At 25.9% G+C, this 13,417-nt stretch overlaps 7 protein-coding genes across 7 annotated transcripts in view, besides 20 other annotated features; 5 read left to right on the top strand and 2 right to left on the bottom strand.

The window, feature by feature from the left end:
• Nucleotides 1–145: 145 nt before the first annotated feature.
• Nucleotides 146–205: a sequence feature (AT_rich).
• Nucleotides 206–271: 66 nt separating this feature from the next.
• Nucleotides 272–293: a sequence feature (AT_rich).
• Nucleotides 294–404: 111 nt separating this feature from the next.
• Nucleotides 405–443: a sequence feature (AT_rich).
• A 31-nt stretch (nucleotides 444–474) lies between these two features.
• Nucleotides 475–506: a sequence feature (AT_rich).
• A 79-nt stretch (nucleotides 507–585) lies between these two features.
• Nucleotides 586–623: a sequence feature (AT_rich).
• A 225-nt stretch (nucleotides 624–848) lies between these two features.
• EDI_199080 (ankyrin repeat-containing protein, putative) lies at nucleotides 849–2,663 on the top strand (the record flags this gene model as incomplete). Its single annotated transcript, XM_001739466.1, has 1 exon — nucleotides 849–2,663. The coding sequence occupies one exon, from the start codon at nucleotides 849–851 to the stop codon at nucleotides 2,661–2,663; it is 1,815 nt and encodes a 604-aa protein (XP_001739518.1).
• Nucleotides 2,664–2,752: 89 nt separating this feature from the next.
• On the bottom strand, nucleotides 2,753–4,558 carry EDI_199090 (uncharacterized protein; the record flags this gene model as incomplete). Its single annotated transcript, XM_001739467.1, has 1 exon — nucleotides 2,753–4,558. The coding sequence occupies one exon, from the start codon at nucleotides 4,556–4,558 to the stop codon at nucleotides 2,753–2,755; it is 1,806 nt and encodes a 601-aa protein (XP_001739519.1).
• A 58-nt stretch (nucleotides 4,559–4,616) lies between these two features.
• Nucleotides 4,617–4,645: a sequence feature (AT_rich).
• Nucleotides 4,646–4,777: 132 nt separating this feature from the next.
• Nucleotides 4,778–4,841: a microsatellite.
• A 100-nt stretch (nucleotides 4,842–4,941) lies between these two features.
• EDI_199100 (protein DEK, putative) lies at nucleotides 4,942–5,667 on the top strand (the record flags this gene model as incomplete). Its single annotated transcript, XM_001739468.1, has 1 exon — nucleotides 4,942–5,667. The coding sequence occupies one exon, from the start codon at nucleotides 4,942–4,944 to the stop codon at nucleotides 5,665–5,667; it is 726 nt and encodes a 241-aa protein (XP_001739520.1).
• Nucleotides 5,438–5,623: a microsatellite.
• Nucleotides 5,531–5,674: a microsatellite.
• Nucleotides 5,675–5,725: 51 nt separating this feature from the next.
• Nucleotides 5,726–5,850: a sequence feature (AT_rich).
• A 283-nt stretch (nucleotides 5,851–6,133) lies between these two features.
• Nucleotides 6,134–6,308: a microsatellite.
• Nucleotides 6,189–6,350: a microsatellite.
• EDI_199110 (uncharacterized protein) lies at nucleotides 6,340–7,254 on the top strand (the record flags this gene model as incomplete). Its single annotated transcript, XM_001739469.1, has 1 exon — nucleotides 6,340–7,254. The coding sequence occupies one exon, from the start codon at nucleotides 6,340–6,342 to the stop codon at nucleotides 7,252–7,254; it is 915 nt and encodes a 304-aa protein (XP_001739521.1).
• A 52-nt stretch (nucleotides 7,255–7,306) lies between these two features.
• Nucleotides 7,307–7,367: a sequence feature (AT_rich).
• A 125-nt stretch (nucleotides 7,368–7,492) lies between these two features.
• Nucleotides 7,493–7,557: a microsatellite.
• Nucleotides 7,558–7,771: a sequence feature (AT_rich).
• Nucleotides 7,772–8,363: a repeat region.
• Nucleotides 8,364–8,451: 88 nt separating this feature from the next.
• Nucleotides 8,452–9,297, bottom strand: EDI_199120 (cyclin-dependent protein kinase PHO85, putative; the record flags this gene model as incomplete). The annotated part of the gene is made up of 1 exon (XM_001739470.1): nucleotides 8,452–9,297. One exon carries the CDS (start codon nucleotides 9,295–9,297, stop codon nucleotides 8,452–8,454), a length of 846 nt encoding a protein of 281 aa, XP_001739522.1.
• Nucleotides 9,103–9,131: a sequence feature (AT_rich).
• Nucleotides 9,298–9,342: 45 nt separating the features above from the next.
• Nucleotides 9,343–9,480: a sequence feature (AT_rich).
• A 47-nt stretch (nucleotides 9,481–9,527) lies between these two features.
• On the top strand, nucleotides 9,528–12,881 carry EDI_199130 (cation-transporting ATPase 13a1, putative; the record flags this gene model as incomplete). Its single annotated transcript, XM_001739471.1, has 1 exon — nucleotides 9,528–12,881. One exon carries the CDS (start codon nucleotides 9,528–9,530, stop codon nucleotides 12,879–12,881), a length of 3,354 nt encoding a protein of 1,117 aa, XP_001739523.1.
• Nucleotides 9,856–9,883: a sequence feature (AT_rich).
• A 35-nt stretch (nucleotides 12,882–12,916) lies between the features above and the next one.
• Nucleotides 12,917–13,002: a sequence feature (AT_rich).
• Nucleotides 13,003–13,034: 32 nt separating this feature from the next.
• The window catches only part of EDI_199140 (uncharacterized protein), a gene marked incomplete at both ends in the record, with an annotated part of 2,625 nt that continues 2,242 nt past the window's right edge, over nucleotides 13,035–13,417 (top strand). The window contains one exon of the mRNA XM_001733424.1: nucleotides 13,035–13,417. This exon is cut by the window's right edge and continues 2,242 nt beyond it. Coding sequence (XP_001733476.1) covers nucleotides 13,035–13,417 — 383 coding nt within the window.

Raw genomic sequence — 13,417 nt, forward strand, 5'->3', positions numbered from 1 at the left:
CTTGTTCAATTATTTTCATAAATAAATAATTCCTTCAATTATTTAGATTTCTTTATTCTTTCTCTCTAATCTAAGGAAATCTCCTCATTTTTTTGTTACTTTTTAGTATCTTGGATTTAAGTTCCATATATTTTGTTGTTTGGACATAAAATCAAAAATTCTATATAAAATCAATAAACTTTTATTAAAAAAAAAGAAAATTAATGACTCATCAGGATAGAATCTTTTTGTTGTATTATGGATAACGAAAACACTTATATAAGGAGATGTGTAAAAAATAATATTTTAAATAAGGAAGATAAAAAAGTAAAAACAACTCTTAAAAGAGGAATAGTAATAAAAAATAAAAAGAAGCTAGGATAAAAAACATATAATTATTAAAGTATTTACAAACGGGTGAAAACAAAAAAATTTAATAAATTATTTTTTATTCTTATTTTATAGTATTCTATTTCTGAAATAACTGACAATTTCTTATTTTGAATTTTTATTAAATTTAATTAAATGTTCAGTTTTCAGACATTAGATAAAATTATAAGAAGATATGAAAATGCCACACCTAATATCTTACCCCTTAGATTATTGTTATTAATTATATTTTAAAGAGATTTAAAAATTTTTTTGACTTATAAATAGTTGAGTTTTTAGTTCGATATTCTATTCTCATCACATTCTTTTTGCAACCATTTTACAATTTTGATAAAATGATGAGCTCAAAATTTATCTTTTTCTAATAAATTTTTAGCATTATCTTTTGAATTGAAAAGAGTTATGAAACAGGCAATTTTATGAAAAGAAGAAAAAAGAAGAACTAAAAAATCAGAACCTCAAACCTATTATTATCCTATATGACTACTGCCTCTATTGATTTGTTTCAAAGATTATTTATTGGTGATAATGGCTATCGACTAATGGTTGAAATTGCAAAACAATTGTCTTGTGAATCTTTAGGAATGATTCAAGAGATTTTAACATTTTATGAAGCTCACAAACAAACACTTCATTTTTTAGATTATCTTATTCATCTAGAAATATCAAAGTCTGAAAATGGTACAATGTTTAGAGGAAATTCTTTTTGTTCTAGATGTTTAACAGTATATACTTTAATGACAATGTCAAACCAATATGTTATTAGTTTTCTTGAAGACCCAATGGCTAAAGTATTAAAAGGAGAATATACCAATTTAGAAATAAATCCTGACTTTGCTATAGGACCAATTGATGAAAGTATTTTTAAATTAAAAGAAATAGTAGGAATATTTATTGCAAGAATAATAGATACAATAAATCTATGGCCTGAATCATATAGATATTTATGTTATTCTTTATACTCAGAATGTGAAAAAACTACCATTCTTCAACCATTACAATGTGTTAGTGGATTTTTAGTATTAAGAGTTATATGCCCTGCTATTATGCAACCACATAAAACAGGATTTTGTAATGAAAAACCAAATAACGATATTATGAGAGGATTAATTATAATTTGTAAAGTTATTCAAAATATTGCAAATGGTACTTTACCTCATGAACCTTATATGAAATGTCTTAATGAATTTATCAGTAAAGAAACTGTAGCACTTCAATTTGCTTTAGAAAAAATAAGTTTAATTAGACCTACTAAATTCTCATTTGTTCCTATAAAAGAAAAAGAATTGGAAAGTTCAATGAATTCAATAATTATTATATGGAAAAATAATATAAAAAATGTTGACAATTACTTACAACAAAATTGTAGTACTGAATTTAAGGAACTTGCACATGCTGTTATTAAATATTCATCAAAAGGGTATTTAAAAAGAAAACGTATTATGAATAAGAAAATGAAGGAAGATATTGCAATTAGTCAATTGTTTAATGAAGCAAAACAAGGAAGTGTTACAGAAGTACAAACTATTATTAAAAAATATCCTGAAATTATTGATTGTACTGATGTTGATATGATGACACCTTTACATTATGCGTGTGTATTTAAAAATATTCCAGTTGCTTTATTCTTATATAATAAAGGTTCAAGTTTATATTTACAAGATGCAATGGGTTTTTCTGCTTTACATTATGCATGCCAAGCAAATTTAATTGATCTATTAAATTTAATAAAAGAAAGTAATTTTGTAGATGTTGGGATGACTAATGAAGAAGGAAACTCTTGTTTACATTATTTAGTTCAACATGAATTCACACAATTCCATTTTCAATTTCTTGATTATCTTACCAGTAAAGATGAAGCAATAATTAATATTCAAAATTATGCTGGTGATTCTCCCTTACATTATGCAGTTAATATTGCTCTAAATAATATTGAGGCAGGAAGATCAACTATTTCTGCATTAATTCAACATGGAGCTGATTGTCATCTAAAGAATATGAAGGGAAAAACTCCAATGGATTTAGTTCAAGAAAAAGGAAGAACAGATCTTGAAATTGTTATGATGAGTGAAACTGTTGTTAAACCTTCAACTATTCTACCTGAATCACCATCTGATGATCAATTTAGACTACGCTCAAATTCTGGAGAAAAGAAAACAACAAGAAGAAATTCATTATTACTTCATAGATCTCCTGCTTCTCCTCGTTTATTAGCTGCATATCAATCACGAGGTAGTCTTTCAAGAAAACAACCACTTGGAGTGAGCACATCATCTCCTGTTTTACTCAAATAGATTAAATGATTTATCATAAATATTATTTAATAGAACATCTATTTATCTTTGAATTTATTAAATTATCTTGTAAGATATGTTTATCAGTTTTAAACATGTGGGAATAAATAAGTTGTTTCATTTCTTCGTTTTATTTCATCCATTCTTTTTAACAAATTAATTTTAAATAATGCTTCATCTCGATACAAATTTGCCATTCCGTCATAACAAAATGGAATTAATTCTCCATAGTCTTCTATTACTTTAAAGTGATATCTCATTTTTCTTAACTTTGAATCAAAAAATGTTGGATCATTAGAAATGTTAGTACCCATAATTTCTTTCCATACTCCAATAAGATATTCCTCATCTCTTAAATACCATTTATCACCAAAAATTCTCCATGCATCTTTACTTTCTTTAAAAATTAAATGTGTTGCAATATTATCTTTACGTTCTATTAACCATGACTGACCAATAAACCTTTCACTTTGATATGGAATATTAAATGTTTGAACTAATTTGTAATCTTCAGAAACAACTTTTATATAATATAAATCACGATTAAAATATAATTCTAACTCTTTCCATGGCTTTTTTATAATCATTTCTCTCTCTATTAAACATTTAACAAGATTCTTATCACTATGATCAAGATCAGATTGATCTCCACTGAATGCTGGAGAATTTAATAAATGGCAACAAAAACTTCCTAATATATCTCGATTAAATGGGAATTGTGAGACCGAATTTAATTCATAATAATTCAACATACACCTAACTAACTGTTTAAAGAAATTTATTCTTCCATCTTCTAAAATATCATTTCTTTTACTTAATGTAAATTTAGCTAGATTAATAATATACTCAGACGCTTGGTAACTTCTATACAACTCTAATATTTTATTTGAACTGTTAAATGTTTCATTGATAATACACAAACAACAATCCCCATTTTCTAACTGATAATACCATTGGGTTTGACATTGAATATATTTTTCTTCATGATCATTTACTGAATTTACAAATAATGTTAGAGTTTGATCAGATGAATATGTAAATGATTTAGGTACCATTGACTGTACTTCAAATCCAGGCAGAATAGTTACAAGTCTTAAATTATACAATCGAGGAGTTTGAATAACTTGAAGTATATCCTTTGGAAATTGGGTGAGTGTATATTGATCATAAGCATAAAAATGACCATTAGAATCTTTTGAAAATATAACTGAAAGAGCAGTAAATTTATCCATCTTAAAGACAAATTGATCTATTGAAGAAGAAGAGTGATATAATTTTTTTCTATAGTTTGAAATATCTTGAGGTAAGTCAATAGCAAACGAAGTAAATAAACAAATATGACTGATACTAGAAGTACAAATATCAAGTAATAGAGAGGCTATTGTTGTAGTAGGAACCATATGAATAAATAAGGAGTCAATGAAATGGTCAGTCATTTCAGATGCTTTGAATGAATAACTATTATGATTAATAACCCACTCATTTTCTGGTAAAATAACTTCTTTTTGTGGGGCTTTTAATACTGTCATATGTTCTGATTGAAACAGTATCACAATCTCTTTTGTAGGAAATGATTGTCTGAGTAATTGAAAGAAATATACTACATAAACTTTATGACAATTCTCTACATTGACAAAAATTAATAATGGGATAGGGTTTTTTTTTAAATGAAGAGATACATTAATCTCACGAAATTTTATTTCACATGAAGTACATATCGGACATTTATCAATATACTTTGCTTGACACTTAGGGCAAACTTGAAAAGAGGAAGGTTTAGGCTCTCTGAAAATAACATCAAAAGGAAAGGATAGAGCAGACGGCATACCAAAAACGTCTTGTACCCTTTCATTTCGAGGCAAAGAGATATCACAACTATCTTTCAATTTCTCCATGAAATTCTCTTATTTAAGTTTCATCTTTTTCGAGTCTAAAAATAATCCAAGATTCTTCTAAAAATAAATTTTTTTTAAGATTTATTTGAATGAAGAATAAACAAAAATTGAATCTGATATAACCACGTCATTTTTTAAACAGTTAATAACGGTAAAGACCCAAAAAGAAAGAAAAGAACAGATGAAAATGCCTCCAATGAAAATGTATTTTTAATTCAGAAAAGAGAAAAACAGATAATAATAAAAAGGATAATTCAATAAATAATAAAAATAAAAACAACAACCTTCTATAGAGTTCTAATAGAACGAACAAGCAGGGCTTCTAGATTATTTAAAGGAACTGAAATAGAAAAATCCATAAATAACTTGTTTTTATCAAAACAATGTCTACATTAGCTGAAAGAAGAAAACAATCTCCACGTGAAAAGAAAACGATTACTAGATATAAAAACTCTAGTTATGACAAAGAAACAATTGAAGGAGAAGGAAAAGCCTTAAAAGAGATTCCAGAAATTGCTTCTACTATGAAAGGAATTAAGAAAGCAAGTGATATAGCACATTTAATTCATAGAGTTTTATTTGGTACACCAGGAAGTGTTGAAGAAAGAAAAAAAGATATTATGTCATTTAAAGGGTTAAAAGGAAATACTGAAATAGAAACAACTGAATTACTTGAAAAGAAAAAACAATATTTAGAAAAACAAAAATTTGTTGATTTAATTGAAATCTGCAGATTATTTTGCTTAGGTGGTGCGTCTAAAGAAAAAACAAAAGAAAAATATGCAGAAGAAATAGTTGAATTTTTAAAGAAACCAGGAGATGTTAAAATTGTAGTTACTGAAAGAGATAAAGTCGCTAATATTGAAGAAGAACTTGAAGAAGAAGAAGACAAAAAGAAACCAATTAAAAAGCAAATTAAAAAAGAAGAAAAAGAAAAAAAATTAGCTAAGAAAGATGATAAAAAGCCATTAAAAAAAGAAACAACTAAAAAAGAAATAAAGAAAAGTTCTTCAAAAACAGAAAAAGAACCAAAGAAACCAAAAGGTACTAAAATAGAAAAGAAAATAACTACACCAAAAAAAGAGGCTAAAACAAAAGGAAAGAAATAAACAATAAAATTTATTCTTTATATGTTTTCATTTGTATTGATTTATTATTTTGCATTGGTTTAATTAAAAAAATTAAAAGTTAATTATTGTAATTTAATTAGTTTATTTTATTTTTCTTTGTGTATTAAAAATAATTAAAATTATTCGATAAAATGAAAAAAATAAACTAATTAAAAATAATTAGTTATTCAAAAGTAATAGAAAACTTTTAGTAGAACTAATAAAAAATATCATGAAGAATAATTGAAAATTCTTGAGATCATTGAAAAAGTTAAATTAGAAGAAAGTTAAATAAAAGATGAATTTGTAAATTAAAAAAAGGAATCAAGAATGTATTAATGCCAAAAAGTTATTTGAAAAAACCTTATTATAAAGTAAACAAAATTGTAAGTGCTATAAATCAATTTAAAATTGTGTTTCAAGTTTATTTAAAGAGAAAATAAAAATAGAACAATTAGCCATAATCATGAAATATAATAAAATGAACTTAAAGAAATGAAAAACATAACCAAAACATTTAGAAGAAATAATTAAATAAACTAATAATTTAATTAAAATAGAATATGTAACTACAAAAAGTAAAATAAAAAGAAAAAAACCGAAGGAAAGAAGAAGTAAACCGAAGAAGATAGAGAAGATAACTAAAAAATGAACTAGAACAAATAAAAAATGATGAATAAATATGCATGTTTATGTGGAAATATTACTTTAAGAGTCAAAGAAGAGTCTAAAAGTGTGAGTATTCCTCTTCCGTCTGAATGGAAATCTCCTATATTAGTAAATGAATGTAGTATTGATATGCAATATTTTCAAATGGTTTCAATTCGTCAGACAAGTTGTTGTCTTGTTTACAAATGTTTAAATTGTGGAGATGATGTGTGTTGTATTAAAGGAAAAGAAGGGATAATTAATAGGAATTTAGAACAAAATGAAGAAAGAAGAAAAGGATATACTTTAAGTAAAACCTTTGGGATATATATTAAGAACCATACTAACAATGAGGAGAATGAAGAAGAAAATGTAGTAAATAAATCAATTAAAATTGACGAACAATTAGATAAACAATTATTATTAAAAAAACAAAAGAAAATAGATGAGTTATTTAAAACTAAAGAACAAAGAATTAGAGAATTTGTTTTAGAACAAGAAGATCTTTTTGATTGTCAAAGACAAGCTATCCAAGAAGAATATAACAATATCATTCATGATTTTAATGAAATTCATACAATACCTAATGTCCATATACCTGAAAAAATAAAACGAGTTCGTACTTGGCAGTCCTTACATCCTTCTATAGAAAAAGAAGAAGGAGAAGTCTTTGAGTTCGACGAAGAACAAAGTGAAGAAATTACTGGTAATACAATTATAATGAAAAAAGAATCATCTCCTATTCCTCTCAATGAGGAAGGAGAAGAAGGTATTGTTCTTGATGATATCGTTCCTTGTTGTAGTGTTCCTGTAAGATTACCTTCTGTGGGTTTTGATAACTTAGAAGTTCAAGGAAATACTTTTGAAGAATACACACATAATATAAAAGAAGAAATGCCTGTTTCTTCATTCAAACAACCCCCAAATGATTGTAATTGATTTTTCAATAATTTTAATCTTGTAATTAAACTTATTCTGTTTCAATAAAACGAAAAAAAGTTTATTAAACTTAAGAATTTTTCAATATCAAAATATTTTTTTAAATAATATTTGTTGTAACGATATTTAGAATCACTTATTTAAACATTTGAAATGTATTAAAAAGAGTTCTAGAATTGAAATTTTATTTAATTTGACTGTTTTATTTTCATCATAAATATCTATATTAATCAAATTAAATGATAATGATAATAAATATGATATAAAATAATGATAAAATGATAAGATAATAATAATAATAATTTTATTATATTTTGTATTTGATTTATAATAATCAATTAAATATATAATATTTCTATATCTATTTCATTTCTTAATATTTTCATTTATTTATAATATGTAAATATATCAAAAATTAACACATTAATAATGATTTATATCTATTTTTCATTTTTATTCAACATAAAAACAAAATACTAAATAACAACAATAAAAACAATTTATAAAAAATATATAAATAAAAAGGAATAATTAAGTGTTAATAGAAATATTTTCTATTGTTCCTTGCTCAGCGGAGATTAAATAATCCCGCCCCTTTGCTTTAGAAGTATTTGTTCATCAATTACTAGCTTATTCTTTGATTTTAGTTGTTGAATTATGACAATTTCATTTTCTTGTTTTTGATATGGAATAGAGTATTTTAAACATCTATTACTTAAATATTTATTATTTAATTTCTTTTTAATTTTGATGAATATTAAAATTATTCTTTATTTTCTTATTTTAAGGAGAATATCTAATTACTACTGTCTTGCTTTAGGCTAATATTATTTTTAGCCTTAACCACCACACCCTTTTTCTTTGATAATCTTATATTATCAAATATACTTGTATTCTAACAAGTAATAATAACATCTTTATAAATACCCATTCTTTTATTATCAGTGATATCACATTATTGTACATAATAAACACTGCTATTCTTGCAATATTGATTAAGATGTTTTCTAACCAACTGCAACGTCGTAACCAGTCCATAGTTGTGGGTCTGAATGATGTAAATATTTTAGTGAACTGTGTGGTGTCTCTGATGTTACTACTTTCGAATCCTGAAGGTGAAAAAATAAAATATTGTTAAAAAAGATTAAGAAATAAATATGCGTATGGAAGATTTAAAACAAGAATGGTGTTGTATTTTCAAAAAAGAATCAATTTTGCACAAGTGTCGATTGATGGACGAAGGTTGGGATTTAAGTTAAGAAGCTTATTAAAGAATTTATATGTATTTTTAGTGTGGTACGGAATCAAAGAATCTATTAAAGATTGGGACACAGTCAATGTAGTTGGAATAGTTATTGAAGGATTCCTTAAAATTTCATTTGCATCAAATGAATAAGTAGAATTTATAAAATCAAATATTGTTTGATTGTTATTTACTTGAAGAAATAACTCACCAGATATCATTTCAAAAAGAACACATCCTATAGAAAACACATCAATACTTTGTGGATTTACTAAAATATTTAAATCACCTTCAGGTGGGCGATAATTTGGAGTGACACAATTTGCCTTAACTAATTCATTAAAATGATAATGATAAGCATTACCAAAATCAATTAACTGAATTTGTTGTTTATCTGTTAATAAAAAATTAGATGGTTTTATGTCACGGTGAACAATATGTAATGAATGAAGATATTTTAATACTTCAAAAAATTGATGTTGAAGTGGAGTAATCCATGAAATTAACTCTTCAAAAGATAATGTGGCCGAATGCCTCTTTTTAATTTCTTTCTCTAAATCATTTGGTATAAATGGCATAATAATGAGCAATGTGTTCTGTTCAACAATAAAATTTTTTATTTTAATAATTTTTTCATGTCGAAGTTGTTGAAGAAATTTAATTTCTCGAAAAGTTTGCAACCTAAGTTCACTGTCTGTACTTTGATTATTAAACTCCTTAACAGCTATTATTTCTCCATCTTCCGTTTGTGATTTATAAACTTTTCCAAAAGTACCATATCCAATCAATTGTCTATTCATTTTATTTTTTCATTTTTTTTTAGTTTTCTCTTTTTTTGCAATCACATTTTTTAAAAACAAAAATTATTATAAAATAATAAAACCCTAATAAAATGTTATAAAAATTTAAACAAATTAAAAAAATAAAGAAATTTGTTATTAAATTATTATCATTAATGAAAAAATAAGAAACAAATAAAAAAAGAATTCATCATTGATGATAAAAGAACTTTCAATTTTCAGATTAAAAAATGGAATCTGGGTTGCTTCCTTTGTTATATACTAAAAAAGAAGCTAAAGCAACTCTAATAGGATATCCTTTTTTTATTGTTTATATTATTGCTGCTGGACTTGGTATTTGGATTGAGGGAACATTTGAAACAGCTTCTATTGTATTTTTATGTGTTAGCGGATTAATTCATGTACTGTTATATTTAAACACTGAATGGTCACTTAGTTTTAACGTAAAGATTAATTTTAATCAAGTTACATCAATAAGTGAAGCTACTCATGTTTTTTTCGAACATAAAACAGAAAAAGCATTATGCCCAATTAAAAAAGGAGAACATTATACTTATGTTTATTTTAATTTTAAAAAATATATTTACAATACAGAAGATGGACTTTTTTATCCATTAGAATATCCTAATAAAATGACATTAAAAGAATATAACTCTGCTGGTTGTTTGACAAAATTAAAAGTTAATGAAAAAGATGAATATTATGGTTTAAATAAATGTACAATACCTGTTCCTACTTTTATGGATTTATATAAAGAACAAATTATGCAACCATTTTTCATATTTCAGGTTGTTTGTAGTATTTTATGGATGATGGATGATATGCCAATGTTTGCTTTTATGATGCTAATTATGTTATTTGTCTTTGAAGGAATGACAACGTTAACCAGATTAAAAAACTACGGTAATTTTAAAGCTATTGCAGCAATGAAACCAACAACACATACAGTTTATAGAGATGGAATTAAAACACAAGTTGATTGTGATCATATATATCCTGGAGATCTATTAGTTATTACTACAGGAAAAGCTATTGCAGATTGTGTTATTGTTAAAGGAATGTGTGTTGTAAATGAGTCTATATTAACTGGTGAAAGTACACCACATATGAGAGAGGCGCTATCAACAATTATTGACCCAAATACAGAAAATGATATTCTTGATTTAAATGTTCATAAACATCATATCATCTTTGGAGGAACTGAAGTACTTCAAGACGAACAGTGTTTAGGATATGTTATTCATACAGGATTCCAAACTGCTCAAGGAGAGTTATTAAGAACTATTATAAGTTCAACTGAACGTAAAACAGCAAACAATTTAGAAAGCTTAGTTGTTATTTTATTTTTATTAGTTTTTGCATTGATAGCTGCTGGTTATGTATTTGTTGATGGAATTAACAAAGGAAAATCATTTTGGAAATTAGTATTGTCATGTGTTTTAATTATAACTAACGTTGTACCACCAGAATTACCTATGGAATTAACTAATGCTATTAACTATTCTTTAATTGCATTAAAGAAACAATTTATCTTTTGTACTGAACCTTTTAGAATTCCATTTGCTGGAATTGTTGATATTTGTGCATTCGATAAAACAGGAACCCTCACTTCTGATGAAGTATCAGTTGCGGGTATTGCTGGATTAAAAGATGATCCATTTAAATTAAGAAGTAGTGTTGATGAAATACCACAAGAAATTGTTAATGTTATTGTTGCATGTAATTCGTTATCTAAAATGAAAGATGGAAGTATTATAGGAGACCCAGCTGAAAAAGCAGCATTAGAATTTTCAAAATGGAATTTAACTTCTGATGGAAGATTTACTCCTTTAAAGAAAACTAATAAACAAATTCAACCAATACAACGATTCCCATTTTCTTCATTACTTAAAAGAATGTCTGTTGTTGTTGCTATTAAAGATTTTAGTACTAACACCAAAACTATTATGGGATTTGTTAAAGGAGCTCCAGAAATGTTAAAAGGAATGTTTAAAGAAATACCACATCACTACGACAATGTTAATAGGTTCTTTACATTACAAGGGATGAGAGTATTAGCATTTGGATATAAAGTTATTAATGGAGAAAAAAATAAGTATATTAGAGATGATATTGAATCTGATTTAGAATTTGGTGGATTTATTTTATTCTCATCACCAATTAAGAAAGAAAGTAATGAAACAATTAAACAATTAAAAGAAAGTGGACATAATGTTGTTATGATTACAGGAGATTCTATTTTTACTGCTGCTCATGTTGCAGAAGAATTAAAAATTACTAGTAAAGATAAGGTAATGCTAATTAAAGAAAAAGAAAAATGGGAATGGACAGATATGGAAGGTCTTGAAATTAGTCCATTTGATATAAAACAAGTTAGTTCAGAAGTTATGAATCGATACATCTGTCTTAGTGGGGAAGCGCTTGCTCATATAAAAGAAGAATGCTCAAAAGAAATAATTCAAACGATTCTATCAAAAACTAAAGTATATGCACGTGTTACACCTCAACAAAAAGAAGAAATTATATTATTATTAAAAGAAATGGGTAATATAGTGTTAATGTGTGGAGATGGAACAAATGACGTTGGAGCATTAAAACATGCAGACGTAGGTATTGCTGTTTTAAATACATTACCTAATGAAAAAGAAAAGAGAGAAGCAGAAATGATAAAGTTGGGAATTATTCCAATGCCAACCAAACCTACTCCTAAACCTCTCACCCCTGAAGAAATCGAAAGAAGAAGAAGAATGACTCCACAAGAAAGAAGTGAGTTCTTAAAAAATGAATTAAGAAAAGCATTTGAAGGGTTACCAGATGATGAATCAACTGTTGCTAAGTTTGGAGATGCATCTATGGCTTCTCCATTTTCATGTAAATCTATTGAACTTACACCAGTTTTGTCAGTATTAAAACAAGGAAGATCTACATTAGTAACTACTCAACAAATGTTTAGAATATTAGCTTTGAATTGTTTAATTAGTGCATATGATTTAAGTGTATTAAAAATTGAAGGAGTTAAGAACAGTGATGTACAAATGACTGTAACAGGAATATTATTATCTGTATGTTTCTTAATGTTATCAAATACTCAACCATTAGATAAACTTAGTAAACATCATCCGACAAAAACTATATTTGCACCGTTCCACGTATTGTCTGTAATTTCACAAGTAGTTATTCACTTTATAGTTATTCAACTTGCATTAAAATGGGGTAAAGAAGCTGCTGGTCCTGATTATAAAATACCTGAAGAAGATGCTGAATTTAAACCAACATTAGTTAATAGTATTATCTTTATTGTGTCTAATATTATTAACGTTACAGTTTTTGTTGTCAATTATGTTGGAGAACCTTATCGAAAGAATATCACAGAATATAAACCATTGATGTATTGTCTTTTAATAGTCTTTGGACTAACAATCATTCTTTCCTTTGAAATTATACCAGAACTTAATGAATTATTCTCATTAGTTTCATTCCCATCAGATGAATTAAAGTACCGAATTATTGGATTAATTGTTGCTGATATTGGAATTTCATTTGGAGTTGAACGAATGTTAAGAATTTTGTGCAAATTCAATTAAATACTTTTCTATAATTAGTTACATTAAAAGGGTTGAATATTTTTTTAATAGAATTATTTTCCTAGAAAAAAACTATAATATTATAATTTCAAAAATAAATTAAAAAATATTTGATTTTATTGAACTATTTTTTGACAATATTTATCGAAAATTATGACCTTTAACTCTATTGCCCTGAAATTCAGTGAAAAGGCTTCTTACGCTTTCGATTTTTGTTTTAAATGGATTAATAAATTGAAGTGGATTATTATTGTTTTTTGGATTATTGTTGCTCTTGGAATGGTGTATTGTGTGTTTGGATTCTTAAAACACACATCCATGGTAGTTAGTCCACCAAAAGGTTCTTTGGGTTGGCAAGCAAATGAAATTTATAATGAAAAGTTCCCAAATATTAGTGGTGTTAGTCAAGTCGCTGTTGTTATTAAACAAATGGAACAATTGGATGACATCAATAACTCTACTTATCTTTTAAATTTCAGTACTTCTTTTAATCAGTCAGTTATGACTGATGAAAAAGGATACCTTGTTAGGAAAAT

The sequence above is a fragment of the Entamoeba dispar genome, genomic scaffold (assembly GCF_000209125.1).
Source record: "Entamoeba dispar SAW760 scf_1105229462189 genomic scaffold, whole genome shotgun sequence".
NCBI classification, from domain to species: Eukaryota; Evosea; order Mastigamoebida; family Endamoebidae; genus Entamoeba; species Entamoeba dispar.